This window comes from Leuciscus leuciscus (genome assembly GCF_965113295.1).
Source record: "Leuciscus leuciscus genome assembly, chromosome: 24".
NCBI classification, from domain to species: domain Eukaryota; kingdom Metazoa; phylum Chordata; class Actinopteri; order Cypriniformes; family Leuciscidae; genus Leuciscus; species Leuciscus leuciscus.
In genome coordinates, this window is record NC_138723.1 from 9,059,711 (window position 1) to 9,083,919 (window position 24,209).

Genomic DNA, 24,209 nt, shown 5'->3' on the forward strand with positions numbered 1-24,209 from the left:
AGAGTAATGTTAAGCAGATGGATACTGAATAACTAAGAGGGCATTTACACAACACCGTTTTTAACTAAAAACTGATTTTTTTTTAATGCATTTTGGCCGTGTTTACATGACAACAGTGTTTTGGGGGCCTGAAAACGCTAACTTTTGAAAAAATAAACATTTGACAGATGTTTACTTCTAAGGCACATCCGTCTGAAAGGTTTTGCATCTGAAAATGAACTGTATTTATAATCTTTTCTTTTCTTTTTTCTCAGACAGTACCATAAGGTCTCAGACAGTACCATAAGATCTCAGACAGTACCATAAGATCTCAGACAGTACCATAAGATCTCAGACAGTACCATTTTCACCAACGTTTGAAGTGTATTTTCAAGTTAAAATGTTGTTTTCATCAAATTAATAAAAGTCATGTATATTAACCTGATACTTTATTAAGTGTTTTTTCTTATTCAATAAAATGACCCTGGGTTCTCTGAAAGCGTATAAAGGACATTTTAGCCAATAAAACAGGCAAATGTAAAAAAAAACAAATGCAGTTTTCACATGCGTATGATCTATAGCGCTATAACATCCCAAAACGTCTTAGACGTAAATGATTTTTCATAATAAATTCCACATCTATAGCAACGGAAAAAGACAGTATTGCAGAAATCCGCCCTTCTCGCACAACAAGCAGATGTTGAAAAAAAAAAAAAAGTTTGACCAGAGGGCAAAATAAACAATTGAATTTTCGTTAACCCAGCTAATAGAATTAGCCGGGATAAAGTAGAGGCTGTCACAGGGTCGTGCTCTTAAAAGCCAGAGAGAGTCCACAGCCAACAGAAGTGGACCAACACGAGGACCGGTGGACACCTACCAGCCGAAAAACACTTCTGAAACGGGATCGAGAAGTCAACAGAAGAACAATCCATTTGGGAGTTCTCAAAAGACGACAGCATAAGGAGATTTTCGACGACTTGTGACTTCAGATCAGCCCAAAAACATCACACTAAAGACCAACAGAAAGGGCCTTCAAGTGGAAGACAACATAGGCAATGCGTCTTCTCAACAAAGACCTGCGATTGCAAGACGTCACCCTCATGTACCTCACCGTTTTGGCCACTGTGGTGGTGCTCTTGGTGGCTTCCTACCAGGCTCCTGCGCTCCCCTCCAGACCCCCCCTGGCCTACCACATCCCCTTAGACCCTTCGGGTCAGCTGGAGCTGTCCTGGAACATCAGCTATCCCACCCAGGAGGTCTATCTAGAGGTGAAGGTCAAAGAGCTGCACCACGGCCTTTTACTGGGCATGTCCGATCGGGGAGAGCCCACCAACGCCGACTTGGTCCTTCTGTGGGACGACGGTCAAAAATCCTATTTTGGGGTAAGAATAGTCCATTTGCTTTGGTTTTATGATGGTTTTTTTCTTTATGGTGTTGGAAATGTGCTCTGGGGATAGTGTAGGATTATGTGCTTTTATGAAATACGTATCTGAGATGAGCAGAAAAATGATGCAACATTATGCAGAATCTTGTCAATATGAGGATTTTTCTTTTTTTGGTAAAAGGATTATTCAGCCATAAATTAAATGTTGTCATCTTTACTCACCCCACCATGTAATTCCAAACCTGCATGACTTTCTTTCTTCGTTGGAGCATAAAAAAAAGATATTTTGATGAATGTTTCAATTGCTTTTGTATGTACAATCAGTGGAGTCCAATGTTGTTTTGGACCCCATTGACTTGCAATGTATACACTCTAAAAAATAAAGGTTCTTTATTGGCATCGATGGTTCCATGAAGAACCTTTAACATCTATGGAACAAAAGCTTTGCACAAAAGGTTCTTTATAGTGGATAAAGGTTCTTCAGATATTTAAAGCTCTTTTAAGAACTGTTCACTGAAAGGTTCTTTGGGAAACAAAAAATGGTTCTTCTATGGCGTCGCTGCAAAAACCTTTATTTATGGACAGAAAATATTAAGAGATTTAAAAAAACAAAACAAAACATAATCTTTCGTGTTCCACAGAAGAAACAGAAGTCATCCAGGTTTGGAACAACATAAATAATGACAGAATTCAGAGACCGTACTCGACTTTTTTGTTGTTGAATAATGAACGACTAATGACGAATTCTAACCTTTCGGTCAAAGAAACCTCTCTCCGTTGCTCTTGAGTCTGAAGAGTCTGGCTTTATAGATCTTGTTATGATTGCCTGGCTACAGCAGACACCCACACACACACCCACACACACACACACACACACCCGTGCACTTCCAGTTCAGCCGTATAGTGCAACAATCCTTCTAACATTGAGCTGAACAGCTCACATCTGGGTTTTGCCCGCCGCACCCCAAATAAAGTGGTTGAAGGAAGGTCATGCGTGTGTCAAGGCCCCTCTTCATTCATTATGCATGATTTATTTCATTATTTTGTCTTTGGATTGCACTGTTCAGTCCGTTTTGAATAAATGTTGTATGGCCAGCCGCTCGCCCTGCCTCCCTCAGCGTATGTCCAGGAGAAGAGTTACTGACAACAAGTCAAAACATTGTAGGCTGGCGGTAAATTCTGAAAGAATTATTGGTTAAAATGTCAAGTATTTATACAAATATTTTATGATGGTTTTACCACTAACTTACTTTTTTGGCAAATTTGGCAAACTTTTTTCTTAAAACCATACATTTTTGTTTGAAATAACTAACTAGTAAATTAGTTTTTCTCAGATCATTATGTTGGGTAGTTAGTTAATATAGTAATTATATATACACTACCTACCGTTCAAAAGTTTGGGGTACTCTTTTTCAAGAAATGTATAAAACATTTATTCAGCAAGGATGCACTAAATTGATTAAAAGTGACAGTAAAGACATTTATAATGTTACAAAAGATTTCTGTTTCAAATAAATGCTATTCTTTTGAACTTTCTATTCATTAAAGAATCCTAAGGAAAATAAATGATCACGGTTTCCACAAAAATATGAAGCGTTGATGATAATCAGAAATGCTTCTTGAGCATCAAATCAGGATCATGTGACACTGAAGACTGGAGAAATGATGCTGAAAATTTACCATCACAGGAATAAATTACATTTGAACATAATTACAATAGAAAATAGTTATTTCAATTTGTAATACTATTTTACAATGTTAGCGTTTATACTGTATTTCAAATAAATCAAATAAATTTAGCCTAGGTGAGCATAAGAGAGCTATTTCTGAAACATTAACTTACCGACTTCAAATAGATAAACAAAGCTGATGTTTGTTTTTGTGACTGAATGTGATATTCTTAGGATGCATGGAGTGATAATGAAGGCAGAGTGATGCTGGACACTCAACAGGACTATCAGCTGCTGGAGACTCATCAGTCCTCTGAAGGCTTCTTTCTGCTCTTCAAAAGACCATTCAGCACCTGCGACCCACACGACTACATCATAGAGGCACGTTACTAAACATCTGAAAGCAGAATAGCAGATAGAGGGCGCTGAGGTGGGACAAAGAGACAGTTGCATGATAATAGAGTGCAATAGTCTGGTTCCGGAAGGAAAAACTCCATTATTTTCTCCACAGGGAAGCTGATTTTGAACGATAACTTTTAAACCTTTAAAGACAAACCTACTGTGAGTTACGAGGTTGTTAATCCATAGTTTTTGCTTCTGTTGAAGCCGTCAGCCTGCATTATTTCAGCTTTTTTTTTAAAATAATCGTATTTAACAGCAGAATTCCTAGTGAAAGAATACATTTCCCATGATGCTGTACAAAAAATTACAACAATCAGTGAGACATAAAGTCTTCAGCTCCGCCCACTCATATGAAGCTCTGCGAATTATGTAATTGAGTCGATCTCTCTAAGGTCTCAAAATACTGAAATATTAGTGTGTATATATGAAGAGTTCAGATGCAAAAGCCTCTGAGTGCCATCTGAAATTTTCTTCTAGAATGATCATTTTTATCAAGCTCATTTAAGTTCAGTAATTTCACTTAAATGGCAATGAAAATTACCTATTAATTGTCATTTAAGTGAAATTTCTGAACTTAAATATACAAGCTTGATAAAAATGATCATTCTAGAAGAGAATTTCAGATGGCACTCAGAGGCTTTTGCATCTGAACTCTTCATATATATATATGCATATTTCGCAATAAACTTAAAATATATTGTTTTATATATATATCAACATTTGTACATTTTATATTTATCCATCGTTTTTAATTTGATTATGCTGTTCGCATTGTAGTTCTTTCCCTCACTAAAGCCGTTAAGTACACACACTTCAAATCAAAGTTTGTAATGCTGTGATTCACCTCGGAGCTGATTGGCTTGGTTCATGGCTTCTAACTCTTTAATGAAGACTTTTTTTAAACCCCTAAGGGAAAAATACTTCCAGAACCAGCACTCTATAGTCCTTAGTCATGTTAGACGCCATACTGAATTTACCACGGGTGAAAACAAGGCTGTGAGGTATAAATAGACTTAGTTTTTTACTATGGCATACACTATATAAAGGTCCAGATCATTTAATTTGAACAATTCATAACTTTCAAAGTTTGTCTACTGAAGTTCTTTTTTTCCGAAAAGATGTTTTGTCAGATGAACAATTGGTTTGTTAAACAACAGTAAAATCCATTGAATGCACTGTATTCGATCCCTCACAGCCTCGTTTTCATTCCTGTCAAAAAATAAATGTGGCGCTACCATGACTAAGGGATATATTAGGTCAGAAAATTACACATTTTTTAGCTTCATTAAAAAAAAAGTTCTTTCTTAAGTATTCTGAAGTGTTGGGGGGAAATATTTCAGTCAAATGTATTAAAGACCTTGTCTTCATTGCACCCTCATGTCGTTCCCAACCCTTCCATTCGTCCATGAAATACAGAACGAGATGTTTTGAAGAATGTCCTTGCTGCTCTTTTCCACAGAATGATCATCGTCAGCATTACGTCTAACATGTTACTTAGTCAGATGGGTCTGGAAAAACATATGGGTGATTAAATGATAACAAAAAATCCTTATTTCCAGGAAGGCACGGTCCACATAATCTACGCCTTGCTGGAGCATCCGATCCTATCCTTGCATGAGCTCAACATTTCCCGTCTCCAGCCTGGCGTCCAGCGGGTTCTGCTCCTGCGTCCGGACACTCTGTCCCTCGCTCTCCCGAGAGATGTGCAAACCCTGGAGGTCCTGGCCCCTGAAGTCATCATCCCCACACAGGAGACCACGTACTGGTGCCACATCTATCAGCTCCCGCCTAATATGCCCAAGAACCACATTGTCAAGGTAACTTGAAACTCTTGGAGCCACTTTGACCAATTATAACGCTCTTTAGTCAAACACTTTTGTAAGTTTGGAGTGATGTAAACTGAATCTGAATGTAATTATGGAATTTGCTAAGGCAGTTATCAGTATTGCTATTAACTCTTTCCCCACCAGCGTTTTTGAAAAAAAGTTGCCAGCCACTGCCAACTTTGTTTAAAATTATTAAGTTCATGGCCCCCAGAATATTTTGTTGTATGAATATCTGAACATGCAACATATCAAAAGAAAGAACAGACCCTCTGTGTTTAAACAACAACAACAAAAGACGTTTTATTCTAGCTTCATGCAATCCTTTTTTATCACCACTTGAATATGGGTAAGTCTCATAAAAAAGCAACATTTTGACACATTTTTGTCAGAGACTATGTCTGAATCGGATTCAAAAGATGATCAAAACATAGATGGAGTAGATCGAGTCCATCAACACCCCTAATGCTTCACAGTCCAATAGCTCGTCCTGGGTCGAGATTTCATTCAGTAACGTTAGGCAGTTTTGATTTATATGCTTATTTATATGCATTGCAGTCGGTCCCTCTCTTTTCAGGGAATTGCAAAAGAGAGCCTTGTTTTTCAGTCAGAAACTTCAACGTCCATTATGAGATTTGAACAAACCACTATGTGGCTGTTCAAGTAGAACTTTCCTTTCTTTTAAAAATGTGAGACATAATGCTGAAGGATGGAAAAAGACTACTTAAGCAAAAAAAAAAAAAAAAGGACTTCAAGTTGTATGTCCAAATTCATAACAATCGAAAAACAGTAGGCAAAAAATTTGTGGACGACCAACTACTTAAACGGAGATCCTAGAGTGTGCATTTTATGGACACTTTACTATCCCATGATGCCACAGGATAGGATTTGTGAATAGCAGTGAAGCGACGCAACTGGCGCTTACAAATGTAGTGTATACAAATTCCATTCATGATACATACATTAATTGTTGCCAACTTACCGACTTTTCAGACCCCCTTAATTACTTAATTTTTCTCCCCCCAAAAAAGACTTTTTGGACTGTTGGTTAACATGTAGTCAGTCACTATATCACACTCGTTCTGTTGTCTGACAGAAAATAGTTAAATGAGATCAGCTTTATTGGACATTTGGCTATATATTATATTAAAATACAGTACATGAGCACGGATTAGGAGAAGAACACGATGTAAAGTGCTTAGAATTGGTACATGACATCATCTAGTTACATTTAGTGGCTTTTCTTACTTTTCCATTGAAAATAATTGGCAACTCCATATATTCATATACTCACTCATTTATACTTTTTGACCATTGCAGTAGGTCCCTCTCTGGAATTGTTTTAAGTCAGAAATTTCAAATTTCAACTTTTACAAACACGTCCATTTTGAGATCCTGCGTTCTTTTACGCTGAGTTTTAAGTCTTCTTTTTTTTCGGCAAGCAACTAAATAGCAACTAAGTTTCTCCTGTTTTATTCGACCTGATCCCATGGGAAAATATAATGTTACAATGTGGCGATTTCGTTTGAATTTGTACTATGTAAATCATACAAAAGGTATGATTATTAGAAAAAAGCAAGCATGAAGGTCCCCTACTAAACAAACCCGTCTCTGGGGTGTAACTAGGGGGCATTTATATGACACCGTTTTCAGCTAAAAACTGAAAAAGTATGCATTTTGACCGGTCATTTACATGACAACATGTGTGTTTTGGGGGCCTGAAAACACTAACTTTTGAAAAAGGGTTTAAAAATGCAGCTTTTTGAAAACAATACTGTTATCATCTCCGTGTAAACTACAAAAATGCGCATCTGTGAAACGGTGATGTCATGTGCATGAGTATTGTGTGTTCAGTCTAGAGGCGCGTAGTGTTTCTTTACAAAGTGACATCGCCATCTACTGGCCTGGCATGAATAATACAGCGTTTTTAGTTGTTTTCGCAGATCCATGTAAACGGGGATTGTTTCGACAAAGTTGTCGTCTGTACGCGAAAAACGCAAAAGAAAAACTTGGTTTTATTGCACACTCAGTAAAATACGTTTTCTGACTTATTTCCCCCCTCCTGTTTTTCTGCAATTTATATCTCTTCATCTTTTTTTTGCAGTACGAGTCTGTAATCACTCCTGGTAATGAGGCCATTGTTCATCACATCGAAGTGTTCGAATGTTCCCCTCAGATGGACACCATACCTTCATACAGCGGCTCCTGCGATTCAAAGATGAAGCCCCGCAAACTCAATTACTGCCGACATGTTCTGGCTGCCTGGGCCATGGGAGCGGAGGTACACACGTGACTGCATACGGCATTTACATAGTATATAATTAAATCCACAGTTCTCTTAAAAATGAACATTTTGAAATCATTAACTCAGTATGACATTCAAAACCTCAATGGCTTGCTTCCCAGATAGCACACGTACGTCTACAAGACGTCTGTTAAAGATCACTTCATCTGGAAAGCATCTTCTGTTTACTAACATCTGATAGACGTCTTTAAGATGTCAGTTTTACATACATTCTAAATCATAAACATTTTAAAGACATTTTCTAAACAACTATTTGACATCTGACAGGAAACGTCCAAGAGACGAATTGCAGATGATCAAACATTTTAAAAAAGATGTAAACACGCACATCAAATGTACGTGTGCTGTGGAACACACAAAAAAGATATTCTGAAGAATGTTCCCCCTGCTCTTTTCCCGTACAAAAAAATAAATTAGGGAATGTCAAGCTCAAAAAAGACAACGTAAATTCAAATAAAAGTAAAATGACACATCAGCATTGTATCAAGTCTCCTGAAGCCGTGTGATTTGCATGAGGAAAAGAGTGAAATTACGGTCTTCCTCTCTGCTGTAGCTCTGACACTTCTGCATATTCCTACATCTCTTGTCACAAATGTCTACTTTCATGGTTATCCTCATTGACTGCATGCTTTCGCAATTTTTCATCATGAAGCATATCCGTAGAGGTCACTTTCTACATCATTTTCTCCCTGTTTAGCGCTAAGTTTGAGAGCTAAAAACAGAACATATGATTATCAGCATCTTTAGGAGGCACACATACAGATGGGCTTTTTCTGTGCCAATTCGCCCACTCTAGGTAGGTGCCAGTCAAGGTTTTGAGCAGAGCTGTGAGCCAATCTGAAAGCAGAGGCGTCCTGATAAATCACTTATGGAGCCAAGGACCGATGCCGAGCTTGAGAGATAGAGATAGAGAGAGAGAGAGAGAGAGAGAGAGAGAGAGAGAGGCCTGCAATGAGATTACATGGGAGTACAACAAACACAAATCATGTGTTCTGCTAGCTGCCAATGTCAAGCTGGAGAGATGAGATTATGTAGCAAAATTTAGATGTTTTTCTTCAGTAGATTGCAGTTTGCCCTCCCCCCCCCCATCATTTCGTTTTTAAATGTGTTTTAATGCCTTGTGAGGGAAGGAGGGGGAGTGAGTGAGAGCCAGGAGAGTGTGATAGAGGAACGGGAATGGGGCGAGAAACTGGAGGTGGAAGGAGGACGGTTATGTAAAGCGGTCCTTCGCACACGAGTTCTAAAACAGATAAGGGTTTAGGTTTCGACTTTGCAATCCTTCATAAGTCTAAAACGATGGTGGTGAACTGTCATGGATCTACAGGACTTTTCTGGCTCTGACTGAGCCGGAGTTGGCATAAGCTTCTTGTGCATTGGCTCAAATATCTTATAGCCTGCAAAGCATAAATCAGAAGCTTCACTGCACCACAATCAATCTTATTAAAGTTCACATACAGTTCTGTGTCTGTACGCACAGCCGTTCTACTACCCCGCCGACGCTGGTTTGCCTCTGGGAGGAGAGAGTTCTTCGAGGTTCCTTCGTCTTGAAGTTCATTACCACAACCCTCTCCTTATATCAGGTATGCAACAGGCACTCAAACCATGTGAAATACTTAAGCCCAGTTGCTTGATGATGATGAAAATGCTGCGTCATATTGTTTTTATTTGTATGATATTAGACACCATATAATGAGGCCATGTTTTTAGTATCGTTATAAAACCATCTTTGCCAGTCCAAAAGTGCATTGCATTATGGGATACAGTATTCTGCACAGTGTGCTTTGTTGGAGACTGTAAATATAATAGGATCAGAGTATTCTGTGTGTAAGTATTTCTACAAGTTTTTTTTTTTTTTTTTTTTTGGGTCACACTAAAATGGTCATCATAAAGAAAACTTCATTATCATTTATTTTTACTTCTTTTTTTGTTTACTACTATTTTGTTTTACCCTTGTCCCAGAGCCTTTAAATCTGAAAATATGAAAATTCATAATACAAATATGAGTTGGTTTGATTTTGCCCATAATACTCCTCCACCCCCCTCCACCTTAGTTTTAGCAAGACAGAAGGCCATTTTATTTCAAAACTGTTAAAAACATTAGCACAGATTTGAGCATGAAATGGTGTGCGAATGTTTTCAATAACAAAATCATGATTCATCAGTAGATTTCATTCAAAAATATATATTCCAGAATTACATAAAGTAAAAACAACTAAAACCACAAAAAAAACGGTTGTGGGACCAATTCTCCTCTTCCAACAATCCTAGTCAAAGTCTCGATTATCTTGATGGTTCTACAGATTATCTTATCAGATTGTCCTGTGGTGTGAGGTGTGTTAAGAGTGACTGAATCTGCTCGGAAGAACGTTGGACCGCACCGATCTCAAAGCGTAAATATCAACGATCAAAGATTTTACATACCCGACGTTATTAAGACAGTTGTGAAAGTTAGCCAGTGAAGGACAATGATGTGTCAGAGATTATAAGTATTACGACAGCTCTATATACAAGCAACTGGAATCTGGATTCACACTGGAATCTGATATTGGCCACATTTAAAACAACAATTTGAACAGCTATGCAAAAAATTAGTAGCTATAGTTAAAGAAATACCCAATTTGAATACTGCTCACAAACTGTATACGTAAGAATAGCATGCTAGTATGCTAATATATTTCTTCTAAACTCCTCAACAGCCTGATTTCTCCAGTCTACTTCCTTTGATTTCTAAATGCACAACTCTTCATCACTCGTTCTGTGTGTGTTTGTCACAGGACGGAGGGATTCCTCAGGCATTCGTTTATGGTACACTCCATCTCTGAGGAGGTTTGACGCAGGCATCATGGAGCTCGGGCTAGTCTACACTCCTGTCATGGCCATTCCTCCCCGCCAGCGCTCTTTCCAGCTGACTGGCTACTGCACCGACAAGTGCACACAGACGGTCCCGGATCCTCTCAAACATTCCTAAATACTGCACTTCACTCAAGCCAGCCGAATAAACTCAAGATAAATTTATCTACAAATAAATCTACAGCATCCAGTTCTAACTGCATTCAGACTTTGAATTCAATTAAAACACATTGGGTTGCTTCCTGAAAATAGATTAGGGCCATTTTTCAACAAATTATGCAATCAAAATAGACTAACTTACTAAAAAAAGAAAAACACTCCCATTTAGGGTGTAATAAAAGTCTAATAAACCAGCCCACAGTGGCAAAAGCTCATCAACAAAAGGACAATTGTGAAAAACAAAGCACTGTTATATAAGAGAGCATACTGTATAACTCTGTTTGGGCTACTATATCATGAATGATAGTTCAAATCATGTGGCTTGTTGAGGTTAAGTTGCAAAAAGCAACCACTCAAACACCCTAGAAACACCCCAGCAACGCCCTAACATTAAAACCACTTACATTTTCTTCATAAAATGTCAAATATAGTTGACATATTAATGATGAAATATAATTTTTTCTGTCCTCCAGGCTCTTCCTGCAGGAGGTGTACATATATTTGCATCCCAGCTACACACTCATCTGGCCGGCCTCGGGGTGAGAACCGTCCTGGTGCGAGGAGGCAGAGAGGTGGAAGTGGTGCAGGAGGACAGACACTTCAGCACTCACTACCAGGTATTACCAAGTTTGTTTAAGTATAGAAAATTAGTTTATCTTTTACCCTTAATACATTTACCTGGTCTTATTGTGCATGATACATGAGTGCACGTTATTCCAAAATAAACGTTTTTCCATAATATAATAACTCCGCCTCTAAAACAACTGTCCCTCTCTGCTGACATCACCAAGCCCTCTTATTTTTCAACCAATCCCCTCCAACCACATAGAGACCACACCCAGCTAACTGTTCATGAGGAAACTGCAGGGGGTTTGTGGTTTGATGAAAATCTAATAATCAATTCAATTAATCAATTCAATTTAAAAATTAAAATAATTTTAAAATAACAAAAAACATATATTTTATTCAAATGTTTTGTTTACCTGTATGTCATGTGACCATTAACCGACACTAGACCGTAAGCAAACTTTAAACATACAGATGTGCTGTTAAAGTGCCACTATTATGCTCTTTTGAATATTACCGTTCATGTAGTGTGTAATATAGCTGTTTGTTACTGTAAAAGGTCTCCAAAGTTTCAAAGATCAAAATGGACGATAAATGGAGTTATTGTCTCCTAAAAGAAAGACGCGATTCTGAACTGCCTGAAAAGAGTCGTCAGTAATTAAAATCGTACCTACGTAAGTTTTGTAACAAATTTGCATAATGCCAGCCTATGTTCTTCATTGGCACTGTAGTTGTATCTGAGGCCTGGAAGAGTTTGGTTTGTATTGTCGAGATGTTGAGAGGATGCTGTTTTCTGTGCTTTGAAAGCAAATCCACTTTGATACACTTACAAAGGATGAGGACTCAGACTCGGATTGATGTCATCTTTACTGTTCATATCACTGTGTATCAAGTGCTGAGGATAATCTGGAGCTAAAATTCAGATATGGCAATGGCCGTTTGGTTTCAGACACGACCTTTAAGTGGTAGACCAATCACAACAGACCGGGCCATCTGACCAATCAGAGCAGAGTAGACCAATCACAACAGACCGGGCCATCTGACCAATCAGAGCAGAGTAGACCAATCACAACAGACCGGGTCATCTGACCAATCAGAGCAGAGTAGACCAATCACAACAGACTGGGTCATCTGACCAATCAGAGCAGAGTAGACCAATCACAACAGACTGGGTCATCTGACCAATCAGAGCAGAGTAGACCAATCACAACAGACTGGGTCATCTGACCAATCAGAGCAGAGTAGACCAATCACAACAGACCGGGTCATCTGACCAATCAGAGCAGAGTAGACCAATCACAACAGACTGGGTCATCTGACCAATCAGAGCAGAGTAGACCAATCACAACAGACCGGGCCATCTGACCAATCAGAGCAGAGTAGACCAATCACAACAGACCGGGTCATCTGACCAATCAGAGCAGAGTAAACCAATCACAACAGACCGGGCCATCTGACCAATCAGATCAGAGTACACCAATCACAACAGACTGGGTCATCTGACCAATCAGAGCAGAGTAGACCAATCACAACAGACCGGGTCATCTGACCAATCAGAGCAGAGTAAACCAATCACAACAGACTGGGTCATCTGACCAATCAGAGCAGAGCGGGCTCTCAGAAAAGTGGGGTTTAGAGAGACCGGATCGTTTATCAAACAGGGAGAAAGAGAAGATTCTGAAATGTATATTATAAGAACATTAAAGTGTTTTTTGACCTTGAATGCATGTAAACGTATTGTAGGAGACCTCCAAAACTAAATTAGGAGCCTTTAAAAAAGCATAATAGGGGCACTTTAACTTATTTATGTATTGTCTTAAAATCTCAGGGGGAAGGGAAAGTGTATATTTAAGGTGCTGTAACTGTTCACCATTTATTTTTAATTTAAGCTTTTTTTCAGTTGACTTCAATACTTTTTAAAAGTAAAAAATGTTCATTTCGCTCCATGAATGCAGTTTATAATAGTTTCAGATGACGAGTCGCATGTCACATTGACTGCAGCACACTGTTCCCTGCTTGAGACGTGTCAACCACCCACGTTTCCCTGCAGTATACCTGAACAGCTGACGGGTTCATCACACCCACGCCATCTTTCATGCTCACAGACTCCTGTAATAAAAACCTTTAAATGAAATACAAGTGATTTATTTCTGTGCTGCCCTTTTCAAATCACAAAAGTAACATAATATTATCGCATATTATTGTATATATTTTTAGGGCACTGCTATGCGGTTGACACAATTCTAATAGGCCATAGAAAGGTGCTATGCTAACAAATTCAGATGCATTCAGTTTTGGTTGTCATACATATTGTAAAACGAAAAATCAATCAAATGCTAACATTTGTAACCTTTTCCTTTTTTTGTGCAGATTATCCGTGTTTTAAAGAAGATGGTGACTGTTTTGCCAGTAAGTTGCTCTTCACACATGTAAAAGCTGAGGCAATATTTAGATGAGAGAAAGAGAGACGGTGCAGTGCAGACTTTACAGGAAACGCCTGGAGCCAGCAAGCCACCAACAAAAGCACAGATCTACTGCATTTAGACTGTCAATACAAGCACCCACACACGGCTGAGGCTGCCAATCTAATGCTAACCTGCCAAGAGACATTCATTCTAACATGCTCTACAAATAGCGGAGTGCTAAACCCCATCTGAACGTGTGTGATTGGTGCTTTGTGCGTTTGTCTACCCCACAGGGCGATGCTCTCGTCACAAAGTGCACGTATAACACTGAAGACAGGAACAAAGTTACAGTGGTAAGTCTGAGCAATAGCATATGCTTACTCTTAAAATGACACGAGCACTCAAATACATTCTCTCATGTGAATTTGGAGGATCTAGACGCCACAGATTGATTGGCTGGAAATCAAACAAGTTCAAAACTCCCAGAATGAGATTGTTATCATCCTGCACAATATAACACAAGTTTATAATACAAATTTAACTAAGAGCTGCTTGAGCTAAATTAAACCCACACTGATAAACTATTACATTTAAGCTACTACTGTTTAATAGGATACAATTTGTCATTCATCCAGGTAAACATTTAATATATGCAAATAGGCATTACTGACCCAGTCTGTTGTGATTGGTCTACTCTGCTCTGATTGGTCAGATGACCCAGTCTGTTGTGATTGGTCTACTCTGCTCTGCTCAAATTAAAGTCCCCCTGTAGTCAATAATTGTATCCTTTAAAACAAATTTTTGATCACACAAATTACATAGTAAAACCTATTTTCCTGTGACATTCCCCCCCCCCCCCCCCCCCCCTCATGCCTTAAAATAGCTTGAATGTAACTCTACACCCTTGCTTCATTTAATATACGTGGAGCCATGAATATGCTAATTAGCCCCGCCTCCACTCACGCCAACTCACAGATTCACTCGGCCAACTTACTGAGGTAAACGCTGCACAATGATATCGCTCTTTACAGCATCAGACACAAGGGTAACTAATATGAGTAGCCTTTTGCTTGACTATGTTATCAAACAGCTGAGGTCAGGCACTGATGTTGGACGAGAAGGCCTGGCTCGCAGTCTCCGCTCTAATTCATCCCAAAGCTGTTCTGTCGGGTTGAGGTCAGGACTCTGTGTAGGCCAGTCAAGTTCCTCCACACTAAACTCGCTCATCCATGCCTTTATGGACCTTGTTTTGTGCACTGGTGCGCAGTCATGTTAGAACAGGAAGGGGTCATCCCCAAACTGTTCCCACAAAGTTGGGAGCATGAAATTGTCCAAAATGTCTTGGTATGCTGAAGCATTCCTTTCACTGGAACTAAGGGGCCAAGCCCCACACCAAAATCCCCCCTCCACTAAACTTTACACTTTGCACAATGCAGTCAGGCAAGTACCGTTCTCCTGGCAATCGCCAAACCCAGTCTCGTCCATCGGATTGAGTCCAGTGAGAGTCCACTCTAGAGTCCAGTGGCGGCGTGCTTTACACCACTGCATGTGGTGATGTAAGGTTTGGATGAAGCTGCTCGGCCATGGAAACCCATTCCATGAAGTTCTCTACGCACTGTTCTTGAGCTAATCTGAAGGCCACACGAAATTTGGAGGTCTGTAGCTATTGACTCTGCAGAACGTAGGAGACTTCTGCGCACTGTGCGCCTCAGTATGCGCTGACCCCGCTCTGTGATTTTACGTGGTCTACCTTATTGCGTTCAGAATCGCTTCTGTCTTTTAGGAGACAATAACTAAAGCCTTTTACATTCACAAACAGCTATATTGCATGCTACATGAAAGGTAATATAAAACAAAAAGCTTCATAAGGGCACTTTAAAAGGAAGTTCACCTCAAAATGGAATCATTATTTACTCACCCTCGTGTCATTCCAAACATGAATGACTTTTTCAAAAGGAGAAATGGTGAATAAATGATAAAAAATTTAACCTGTCAAGCTCCGAAATGACAAAAAAAAGCATCATAAACTGTCCGTAGGATCTGTGTGTATTGTTCATAGTCTTCTGATGCTACTGTATACAACAGCTTTGTGTGAGAGAAACAAACATTTTACTTCACTTCAAATCAAGTGGCTTTGTTTTCTCACTTCCGCAGGGTGGTTTTGGGATCATGGAAGAGATGTGTGTCAATTACGTCCATTATTATCCCCGTACACAGCTGGAGTTGTGCAAGAGCCACGTGGACACAGATTACCTGCAGAAATATTTCAGTCTCATCAACAGGTACACCACAAGTCCACAAAACATCCACTCAAAAACAACAGACATGACCTTCCTCTATGACGTCTAACACGTCCCAGACAGTCATTACCTCACAATGAGAAGAAAACCTTGAAAACAGCAACACTGCTGTTGATGTGACACAGCGCTCCGACCCAGTCGGGCTACAACAACAACAGCATACCTGAAAATAATGTCTTGCTTTGAGACTGCCTGAGGACAAGAGGAATACTTTCAATTCCTGTACGAATTCAGACGGAAAAACAGAAATGAGTTTTCTTCAGCAATGCATAAACAAAGAGAAGGAGATGACATTTGCATTCATCCATTTTGCACAGGCAAATTGCATTTTCTAGCTTAAAAAAAAGCAATTTTACGACATTGTTGTGAGGTCAAACCAATTATGAAAGTGGTTTCATGTCTATGCAACCAAATGACCACTTCTTGAGATGTTTTGGGGGTGGAAAGGTCTACCAGGTTATGTTGTATTGTCATCTGTGTAGGTTTCAAGGACGTGAGAGTTGCAGTTGTCCTCAGACTACTGTGGAAGAGCAGTTCTCCTCAATAACCTGGGACGGCTTCAGCGGGGATGTGCTGAACTCCCTCTACATCACTTCCCCCATCTCAATGCACTGCAACCAATCCACCGCCGAGCTCTTCCCCGTAAGCACAACACTTAAGCCACGATTTCACTATCTCAGACAAACTGGAAGCCATTCATTTCCAATGGAGGGTAATACGGGAGCTGTGTGAAGTTATGACCATGCGTATGGAGAATTTTTAGATTCGGATGTGTATCTTTAAACTTTTGTGGCTATACCTCATGTGAACCACCCAACTTTATATGGTGTATTCTAATCAAAACTGAGATTAGTGAAAAACAAAGTGAGAATTTGCAATATTTTTAAAACAATCTACTATGTTCTTCTTACATATTGGCAGACATTTGTTTTGTCTGGATAAATTCATACATTCATTTTACCATCGTGAATAAGCGGAGGGTAATGGCCAGTATTGGGGAAAGCTGTTCCCGCACATTCATTAGTGTGCATGTCCAAGTGACTATGTTATGGAGAAGAGAATTTTAATTAAATTTTTTAAAGTTAATTAATTAAATTGAAATGTAAGCATAACTTTTTTAAAAAGTAACTCAAATATTAATGTGTAAATTTATAAAGTAAGGTGTTACTTTACTTGGTACATCAAAAAGTAATCTGATTACTTACAGTAATGCATATTAGTTGTAACTGGTAACAAGTAACACTGGTAACAGCTGCTTGTACGGTGGGCACTAGGGGCCAAATGCAACAATCGTTTGCGAAGGTCGGTGACAGTGGAAAGGCGGCTTTTGAGTTTTTACAGAAATGGTGTTTAAAAATGAACATTTTAGTACAAAAAATTCTTATCTTGCACTCATAGATTTGATTAGAATCAGATCCGAAAATTATATATATTTAAATAATCGAAACTCAACAAAGAAAACCTTGAATTTGACTTTCTCAAACAGATTAGAAAACTTGCATAGTGTGCATCATGTATGCTTACATATTACTTATGATGTATACGCATATTTGTACGTAAGTTATCATCGAGAGTTGAGAAGCAGTTGTGCTGCTTTACAATTTTGTAGAAACAGTGATACATTTTTAAAGGAATCTTAGAAAGTTCAAAAGAACAGCATTTATTTTAAATATAAATAAATAAAAATAACATTATAAATGTCTTTTCTGTCACGTGTGATCAATTGAATGCATCCTTGCTGAATTAAAGTATTAATTTCTACCAACATTTACCAATCTTTAAAAACTTGAAATGAAAAAAGAAATGAATAAATTTGAAAGAGGATCAAACAATATCTTTCCTCGAAAGCTTCGGTAACATTATGAATACACATACAAATATGTTAATGAGATTTAGAGGTTTAGAGTTCATATAAACCACTTTGAAATTGGATTGGATTAATTTGGATTAACAAAAATGAGTCAATGTAACCATACCTAATGAGAAAATGCCACATCAGGTTGAACTGAAATTCGGATATCTTTACATATTAACGCTCAAGTCTTTTCTCTTAGGGTCAATGGGAGAAACAGGAGATACCGGTGGTGACGGCAGAGCTCCAGAGAGCCCCGTACCCGTGTGAATTAAACCCTCGAGCGAGTGCCAACCCTACAGAGGTCCGGTCTGACAGCAGCGTCTGACGCCCAGACACACATCTGCCTCCTGCTGAGCTCAACCTTTACCACTCCGTGCTCAACGACAGGTTCACACAGCAGCCTGGACACTCTGGAGGAGATGTGCTTTAAAGTTATCACATTAAATCAATCACTAAAGTACTGTTTTGTGTGTAGACTATTATTTTAGATATTACATTATTATTTGTTTGAGAAGGTGCAGTATGTAAAAAACAGCATTTATATGGACGAAGGTGCTTTATTGTGAAGTATACACTGAATACTGTCAACTATTTAGAACATTATGCAATGATGAACATTTCTAATAGTAGCAGGTTAAATAATGCATGCTTAATTCCGTGGGTGGCGTCCAGTTTTCTCAGAAATAAAAAATATTTAAACATTTTTATAGTTTTGTTTTGTCTAAAAACATCTAAACAGTCCAATGAAATGAGTCAAGAAGTTGGTATTATTTACAGTTCTTTCGCTACACTGGAAAATTGAGTGCAATGCATTGTGGGATATTTTTCCAAAGCACTATGCTGTTCACTTGAACTAGTAACATCTGACAAAATGTGTAGTATGCATCCGGGAACTCCATGTGAAGATCGACACTGCCGTTCAAAAAGTTTGGGGTCGTATGTTTTTTATTTTTTTTATTTAAAAAATTGTATTTTAATATATTTTAAAATGTAATTTATTCCTGTGATCAAAGCTGAATTTTCAGCATCATTACTCCAGTCTTCAGTGTCACATGATCCTTCACAAATCATCCTAATATGATGATTTGATAGCATTATTATCAATATTGATGTTTTCAACATTGATAATAATGCTATCAAATCCGCATATTAGAATGATTGTGCTGCTTCATATTTTTGTGGAAAACAAGATGCATTTTTTTTTGGGGACGAATAGAAAGATCAAAAGAACACCACATTTCTGAAATAGAAATCTTTAGTAATATTATAAATGGCTTTACTGTCACTTTTGATCAGTTTAATGTATCCTTGATGAATAAAAGTAATAATTTCTATCGACAATTTTTTTCTTTTACTGACGCTAAAGTTTTGAACGGTAGCGTATGTTCTCCTATTAGACAGAAAAATACAAAGAGTTACAGATTTCACAATATGACAAAATTAGGTTTTATTCTTCATAAATTTTCAATTTTACACTTTCCATTTAAATAACATATAAAGTTAAACAGCAGTCAGCTTCAAGGCCAGATTTTAGAAAGAGTTTTTTACTATTATTAATTATTTCTAGTAATGAAGAAAATAGGTTAAAATACCATCAAATATTAAGTTAAGTCACAGTACATGGGTGAGGGAATAAGCTGATGGCCCAACATGCAGAAATCATGTTCAGTTTCTCTTGTTCTGTCAGGAAAATACAGCGTACAAGATGATTTGTAACATGTACACAAAACAGACCTTCAAATCAAGACAATATCTTTATTTAATTCCTTAGATATATATTTGGCAAACATTCATTAATCCCTATTTTTAAATGTTCAAACCAGCACAGAAAAGTAAGAGTCGGGCTCATGATTGCTCACTAAACTATTATTTTCTGAATGATTTCTTTCTGAAAACGATGAAGTTTAAGGCACAGGAAGATGCTGAACACGATTACACTGAATAACCAGTTTTTTAATTTTTTTATTCACATTAGTACTTTGTTCTTCTATGATCCGTTATGGTGAATCATCCCTTTAAGACATTGAATATAATAAATCCAGAAGAAACAGTCATTTGTTTTGTCCAGGAATGCTGATGCTGATGTGTTGGATAAAGGTCTGGATCAATTACATTCTGGCCTCGTGCACTTGTGGAGAGCCGTAGATCCCCTTAAGACGCTTGTTTTCGGGGTCGAAGGGTGATTTCAAGTGAGCTGTAGCTTTGTATATGACGCCCATCCTCTCCAGCGTGAATTCACCACTGCGGACGAAATCAGGGCTCACCTGTGGGCCATTGAACACAGACACATTTGAGTAAGATGGATATATGATTAAAACTAAAATTTATATCAGTGTCAAACCATGCAATGCAAATGAGGTCTGCTCTCCTCACCTCCCTCTCTTTCTATCTTTCCCCTCGTGCTCGCTCTCTGTCAGGGGTTGCATCTCTTTTTAATTAAATCTGTAGAAGCTGCAGGCATTACCCTGTGGAGTCGAGATCAAGACGCATTCGCCGGAAAACTAGCCTGACCTCTTTAAGTGGGCACACTGCAGCATTAATGGACACATTGGTAGATGTCCACTGATTGGCACTGAGAATGAAGCAGAACGCTGTGGCTACAGTAACTAAAGCACAAACTATTGTGCAATGGCTCTATGTACAGATGAAACACACTGTTTGCTCATGTTATTAATACAGAGAGCAGTGTCTTGAGCTCCACATACTCCTATGTGTATTTAAAGGTATAGTAGTACAAAATATTAATATGTATTTAGTTTCTTCAGAGAATCACTAAAAGAGACAATGCTGAAGCTTCTGTTTTCTATACAATGAAAGCGGCCGTTTTATACGGGTTTATACAGCGCAATAATCGGGTTCTGGAAGGAAAAACTCCATTCATTTTCTCAATAACAGAATTGATTTTAAAGATAACTTATAAACCTAGGAAGACCTCGGGTGTGTTCACACTTGGCATGTTTGGTTCGATTAAAGCGAAATCTGGAGCGATTGCTCTGTTAGTTCGGTTCATTTGAGTAAGTGTGAACGCTGCCATCTGAACCCTGGTGAACCAAACAAGAGGACCGAGACACTGAAAAGATCTCGCTCCACTTCCAAACAAACTCTGCTACAATTAGAATGAAATATGAACGCATCACGGACCAAAGAAACGTAAATGAACCAGGAGGATGAGACCCTAAAAAGGACAGAAAGCTCAAGCATATTGTTGTTTTCTCGTCATAGTCGTGATGTTGCCCATCTCAGTTCAGGCGTCAGAACCGCGTCTCCTCACCGCAGATCTTCATGTGTGTGACGGAGGGATTCCTGACGCTGTTTTGACTCCTTTACACATTTTATAAGCTCTTCACGAGTTCTCGGCTGCTCAAAATACCATCATATGTAGCTACGCACACACAGCGAGAGCATTTAGCCCAGAACACAGCATTGTTTTGGGTGTTCGACAAGTTCTGTCTCAAAATAGGTAATATGCCATAAAAGCCGATCAATCAGGATGTGAACATATCTCTATGCCTTTAGGTTCAGTATCTTTTGGTTTGGCGTTAAAATGCCAATGTGAACGATAAGCGGACCAGGACTAAATGTTTTTTGGTCCGGACCAAACGAACCAAGCGAACCGAGCTACAAGCGTGAAGTTGAACACACTCCTAATGTGAGCGACAAGGCTGTTAATTGATGGTATATGCTTTTGTTAAAGCCATCAGCCTGCATTACTTTTTAATTAGGCCTATTTTTTAAATAATCATGTTTAACAGCTGAATTATTGGTGAAAAACAACATTACCCATGATTCTGTTAAAAAAAGTATGTTCTATATAGTATGAAATTGAATGCGAGTAGAATGAATGAAATTCGGACGCACTACTTCCACCATGTTGTCACTGTCACGTGACCTACGACATCAGTTGAGTCGCTTCACTAGCCTGGTTTCCAATACAGATTTGCGCAAAACTTTTGCGATATTTTCAAAATGTTGATAAAAACAAAATTTTTTCATTTTTCTATGTCTGATGTTATGCAACTAAATTTTTTTCCCCTTTCTTTCGCGATAAATCATTCCAAAAATCATGGCGACGGCTGTTGGCAGGTTTATGTATATCTCAGCCACCGCACTAGCCATTATTTTTAATCGAAGGAGACGTAGGCATGTTATCCAAGCTTTAAAGGCAAAGAAAGCCCCTTATACTTGGGAGCGGCACATAAGAGGTGTTTCTCCCTCCTGCTTCAAGCTCTTGATAAATTGTGCCATTTCTTTGTTGTTTAGAATCCAGTATTCCCGTGATACTTTTGTCTTATGTTTTCTGTCCAAACATGCACCTTCTTTAAAGTATGATCGACTTTAACGTACAACGTACACCAGGTGACCTGTAAATGCGGAATTTTTTTTTTCCATTGCAGTTTTACAAAATATTCCTTTTTCAAATTGCCTGAAAAATCACCTCATTCGAGCGTAAAAACATTTTTTGCGATATATAGGAGTTTTTGCGAAATTACATACTGTATACAGTATGGAAGTAGGCATATATCTGGACGCAGTGATGGTTCAGTGTAGGAGTTGACTCTGAATGATTCACTGACCGAGTCGGATTCAAACTGCCAACTCACAAACAAGTTTGAAGCCGTTTTGTGAATCTTTTAGACTTACTGATGAAAAAGAACAGATTCATTAGAGTAATTTGTTCTTGAACGGGACATTATGACTAGGGCATTGTTCGTTGTTGAGTGTACGAAACACTTGCACACACTCGAGATGAGATTTGATAAAACTGCTTATGGGGTAAATTTGAAATGATTTATTTTTACATTTGAAACCATTTGGTCATGATAGGTCATGATAGCTTTGTGTGACAATAGTTTAAGATGTTTAAACCAAAGTTTAAGATGTTTCTCTTTTTGTCTTCCACGGTAGAAAGAAAGTCACATGGAAACTTTCAACTAGAAACAACATAAAGTCTCATGCATGAAGTCTCAAGGTCTCTCTTCCATGAATAATACTTGTGTGACATTATGCCCAGTGATGTGTCTGTTATCGTCTTCCTCGCAGTGGAATGGAGATGTCTCAGTTCTACCTCCCCATCCGTCCCTCCTCATCTAGTTGTCTGTCAGTTAGCATTAACTGCACATCCCCCTGTATCATGTCATACTTGTAGAACACAGACTTCAGAGTGTGTCCAAGCATTACAACACACACACACACTCACATGGTCTCCCTTCCCTCTAAACCATCACACACACACTAATTTATGTAAAGCTCTCTCAAACCTTTATATTGTCAAGTATTTTCTACCTAAAATGTTTAATTAACCATCACACACACACACACACAAATATATTGAATAAATAAGTTAATTTCATTAGAATTTATTACATAAAATGTTATATTCATGGTTGAAGAACCTTGAGACTTCATTCATAAAACTTTTTTTGAGTTTCTAGTTTAATAAATATATTATTTATATTTTAATTTTGTAGTTTATAGTTTAAATGTAAAAATTGAAACCTGCCTTTCTCCATTATTTAATAAATTAATATTACATTATATATATAACATTTTAATTTATTTCTTTTCATGGTTTCTTAAGTTAAAGGTTGTTTAATAATAAAATGTTTTTCAGTGAATTTCCATCAAAACCTAATGTGTTATTTGCAGTGATCAAACGATGAGGTTTAGGTCATAGCACTCACCGTAGTCCATCGTTTGACACTGGATTAATGCAAATGAGCACTTGACAATAATGGCAGTATGAGCTCAGCAGAGAGCATGACACACACACACACACACACACACAACCCTTCATCTAATCATCGCTCTTTAAATGACCCCATATGAGGAGCAACTCGCATGACTCACCCTGAATCATAAAAGCAGAAAAGGAAAAATGAGTGCGTATGCGTCAAAGACGTGTCTTAATACTTATCTCTTAAACTAAAGTACTTGCCCAAGCTCATGTTCAGTTATTCTTAAAATATCATGTTGATAATGATCCATTCTCATATTTTGATGTCTGATCTGACTGAGAGAGTAAAACAGTCGTTAAACCCACATTTTGTAGCTCTAGCTCCAAAAAAGAAAAATGTTCTTTCTCAGTATTTTTGTCTTGTTTTCCCAGCGCAAATATCTAAACATTCTTCAGTCAAGATACATTTACTTGAGAAGCAAAATTATATAAGACGTCAAGTCTTCTGAAAAACGGATTAAAATTGAGTTTTTGCTTAATATAAGAAAAAAAAATCTGCAAATGAGGGTCAGAAAAATAATCTATTTTTCCCTTTGAATTATATTTATTTTTCATACCCCATTAGCATAAACTCATTTAATTGATACATTTTTCAAAAAACAAGACTTGTCTCTTGCACACTGAGTCAGAAATTTTTGTATGCGTTTTTTCGTATTCATCATCCATGCGAAAAATGCAGAAAATTTTACCCGATCCGGATTAATTTTTTTTTACGGACGAAAGTTTCGGAGGCAGTGTTTAAACGTGATTGACAACGTGAGGTCGTATTTATTTTT

General features: G+C 38.1%; 2 protein-coding genes across 3 annotated transcripts in view; one reads left to right on the forward strand and one right to left on the reverse strand.

The window, feature by feature from the left end:
- Positions 1-1,002: 1,002 nt before the first annotated feature.
- Positions 1,003-18,811, forward strand: dbh (dopamine beta-hydroxylase (dopamine beta-monooxygenase)). The gene is made up of 12 exons (XM_082158803.1): positions 1,003-1,361; positions 3,268-3,418; positions 4,999-5,252; positions 7,363-7,539; positions 9,041-9,143; positions 10,338-10,504; positions 11,046-11,189; positions 13,510-13,548; positions 13,838-13,897; positions 15,699-15,826; positions 16,327-16,486; positions 17,899-18,811. The coding sequence occupies exons 1-12, from the start codon at positions 1,035-1,037 to the stop codon at positions 18,022-18,024; spliced, it is 1,836 nt and encodes a 611-aa protein (XP_082014929.1). The 5' UTR covers positions 1,003-1,034; the 3' UTR covers positions 18,025-18,811.
- A 310-nt stretch (positions 18,812-19,121) lies between these two features.
- The window catches only part of sardh (sarcosine dehydrogenase), a 61,899-nt gene continuing 56,811 nt past the window's right edge, over positions 19,122-24,209 (reverse strand). For both annotated transcript variants that reach the window (XM_082158785.1, XM_082158786.1), the window contains exon 21: positions 19,122-19,963. In XM_082158785.1, coding sequence (XP_082014911.1) covers positions 19,808-19,963 — 156 coding nt within the window. In that variant the 3' untranslated portion in view covers positions 19,122-19,807. The remainder of the gene's footprint in view (positions 19,964-24,209) is intronic.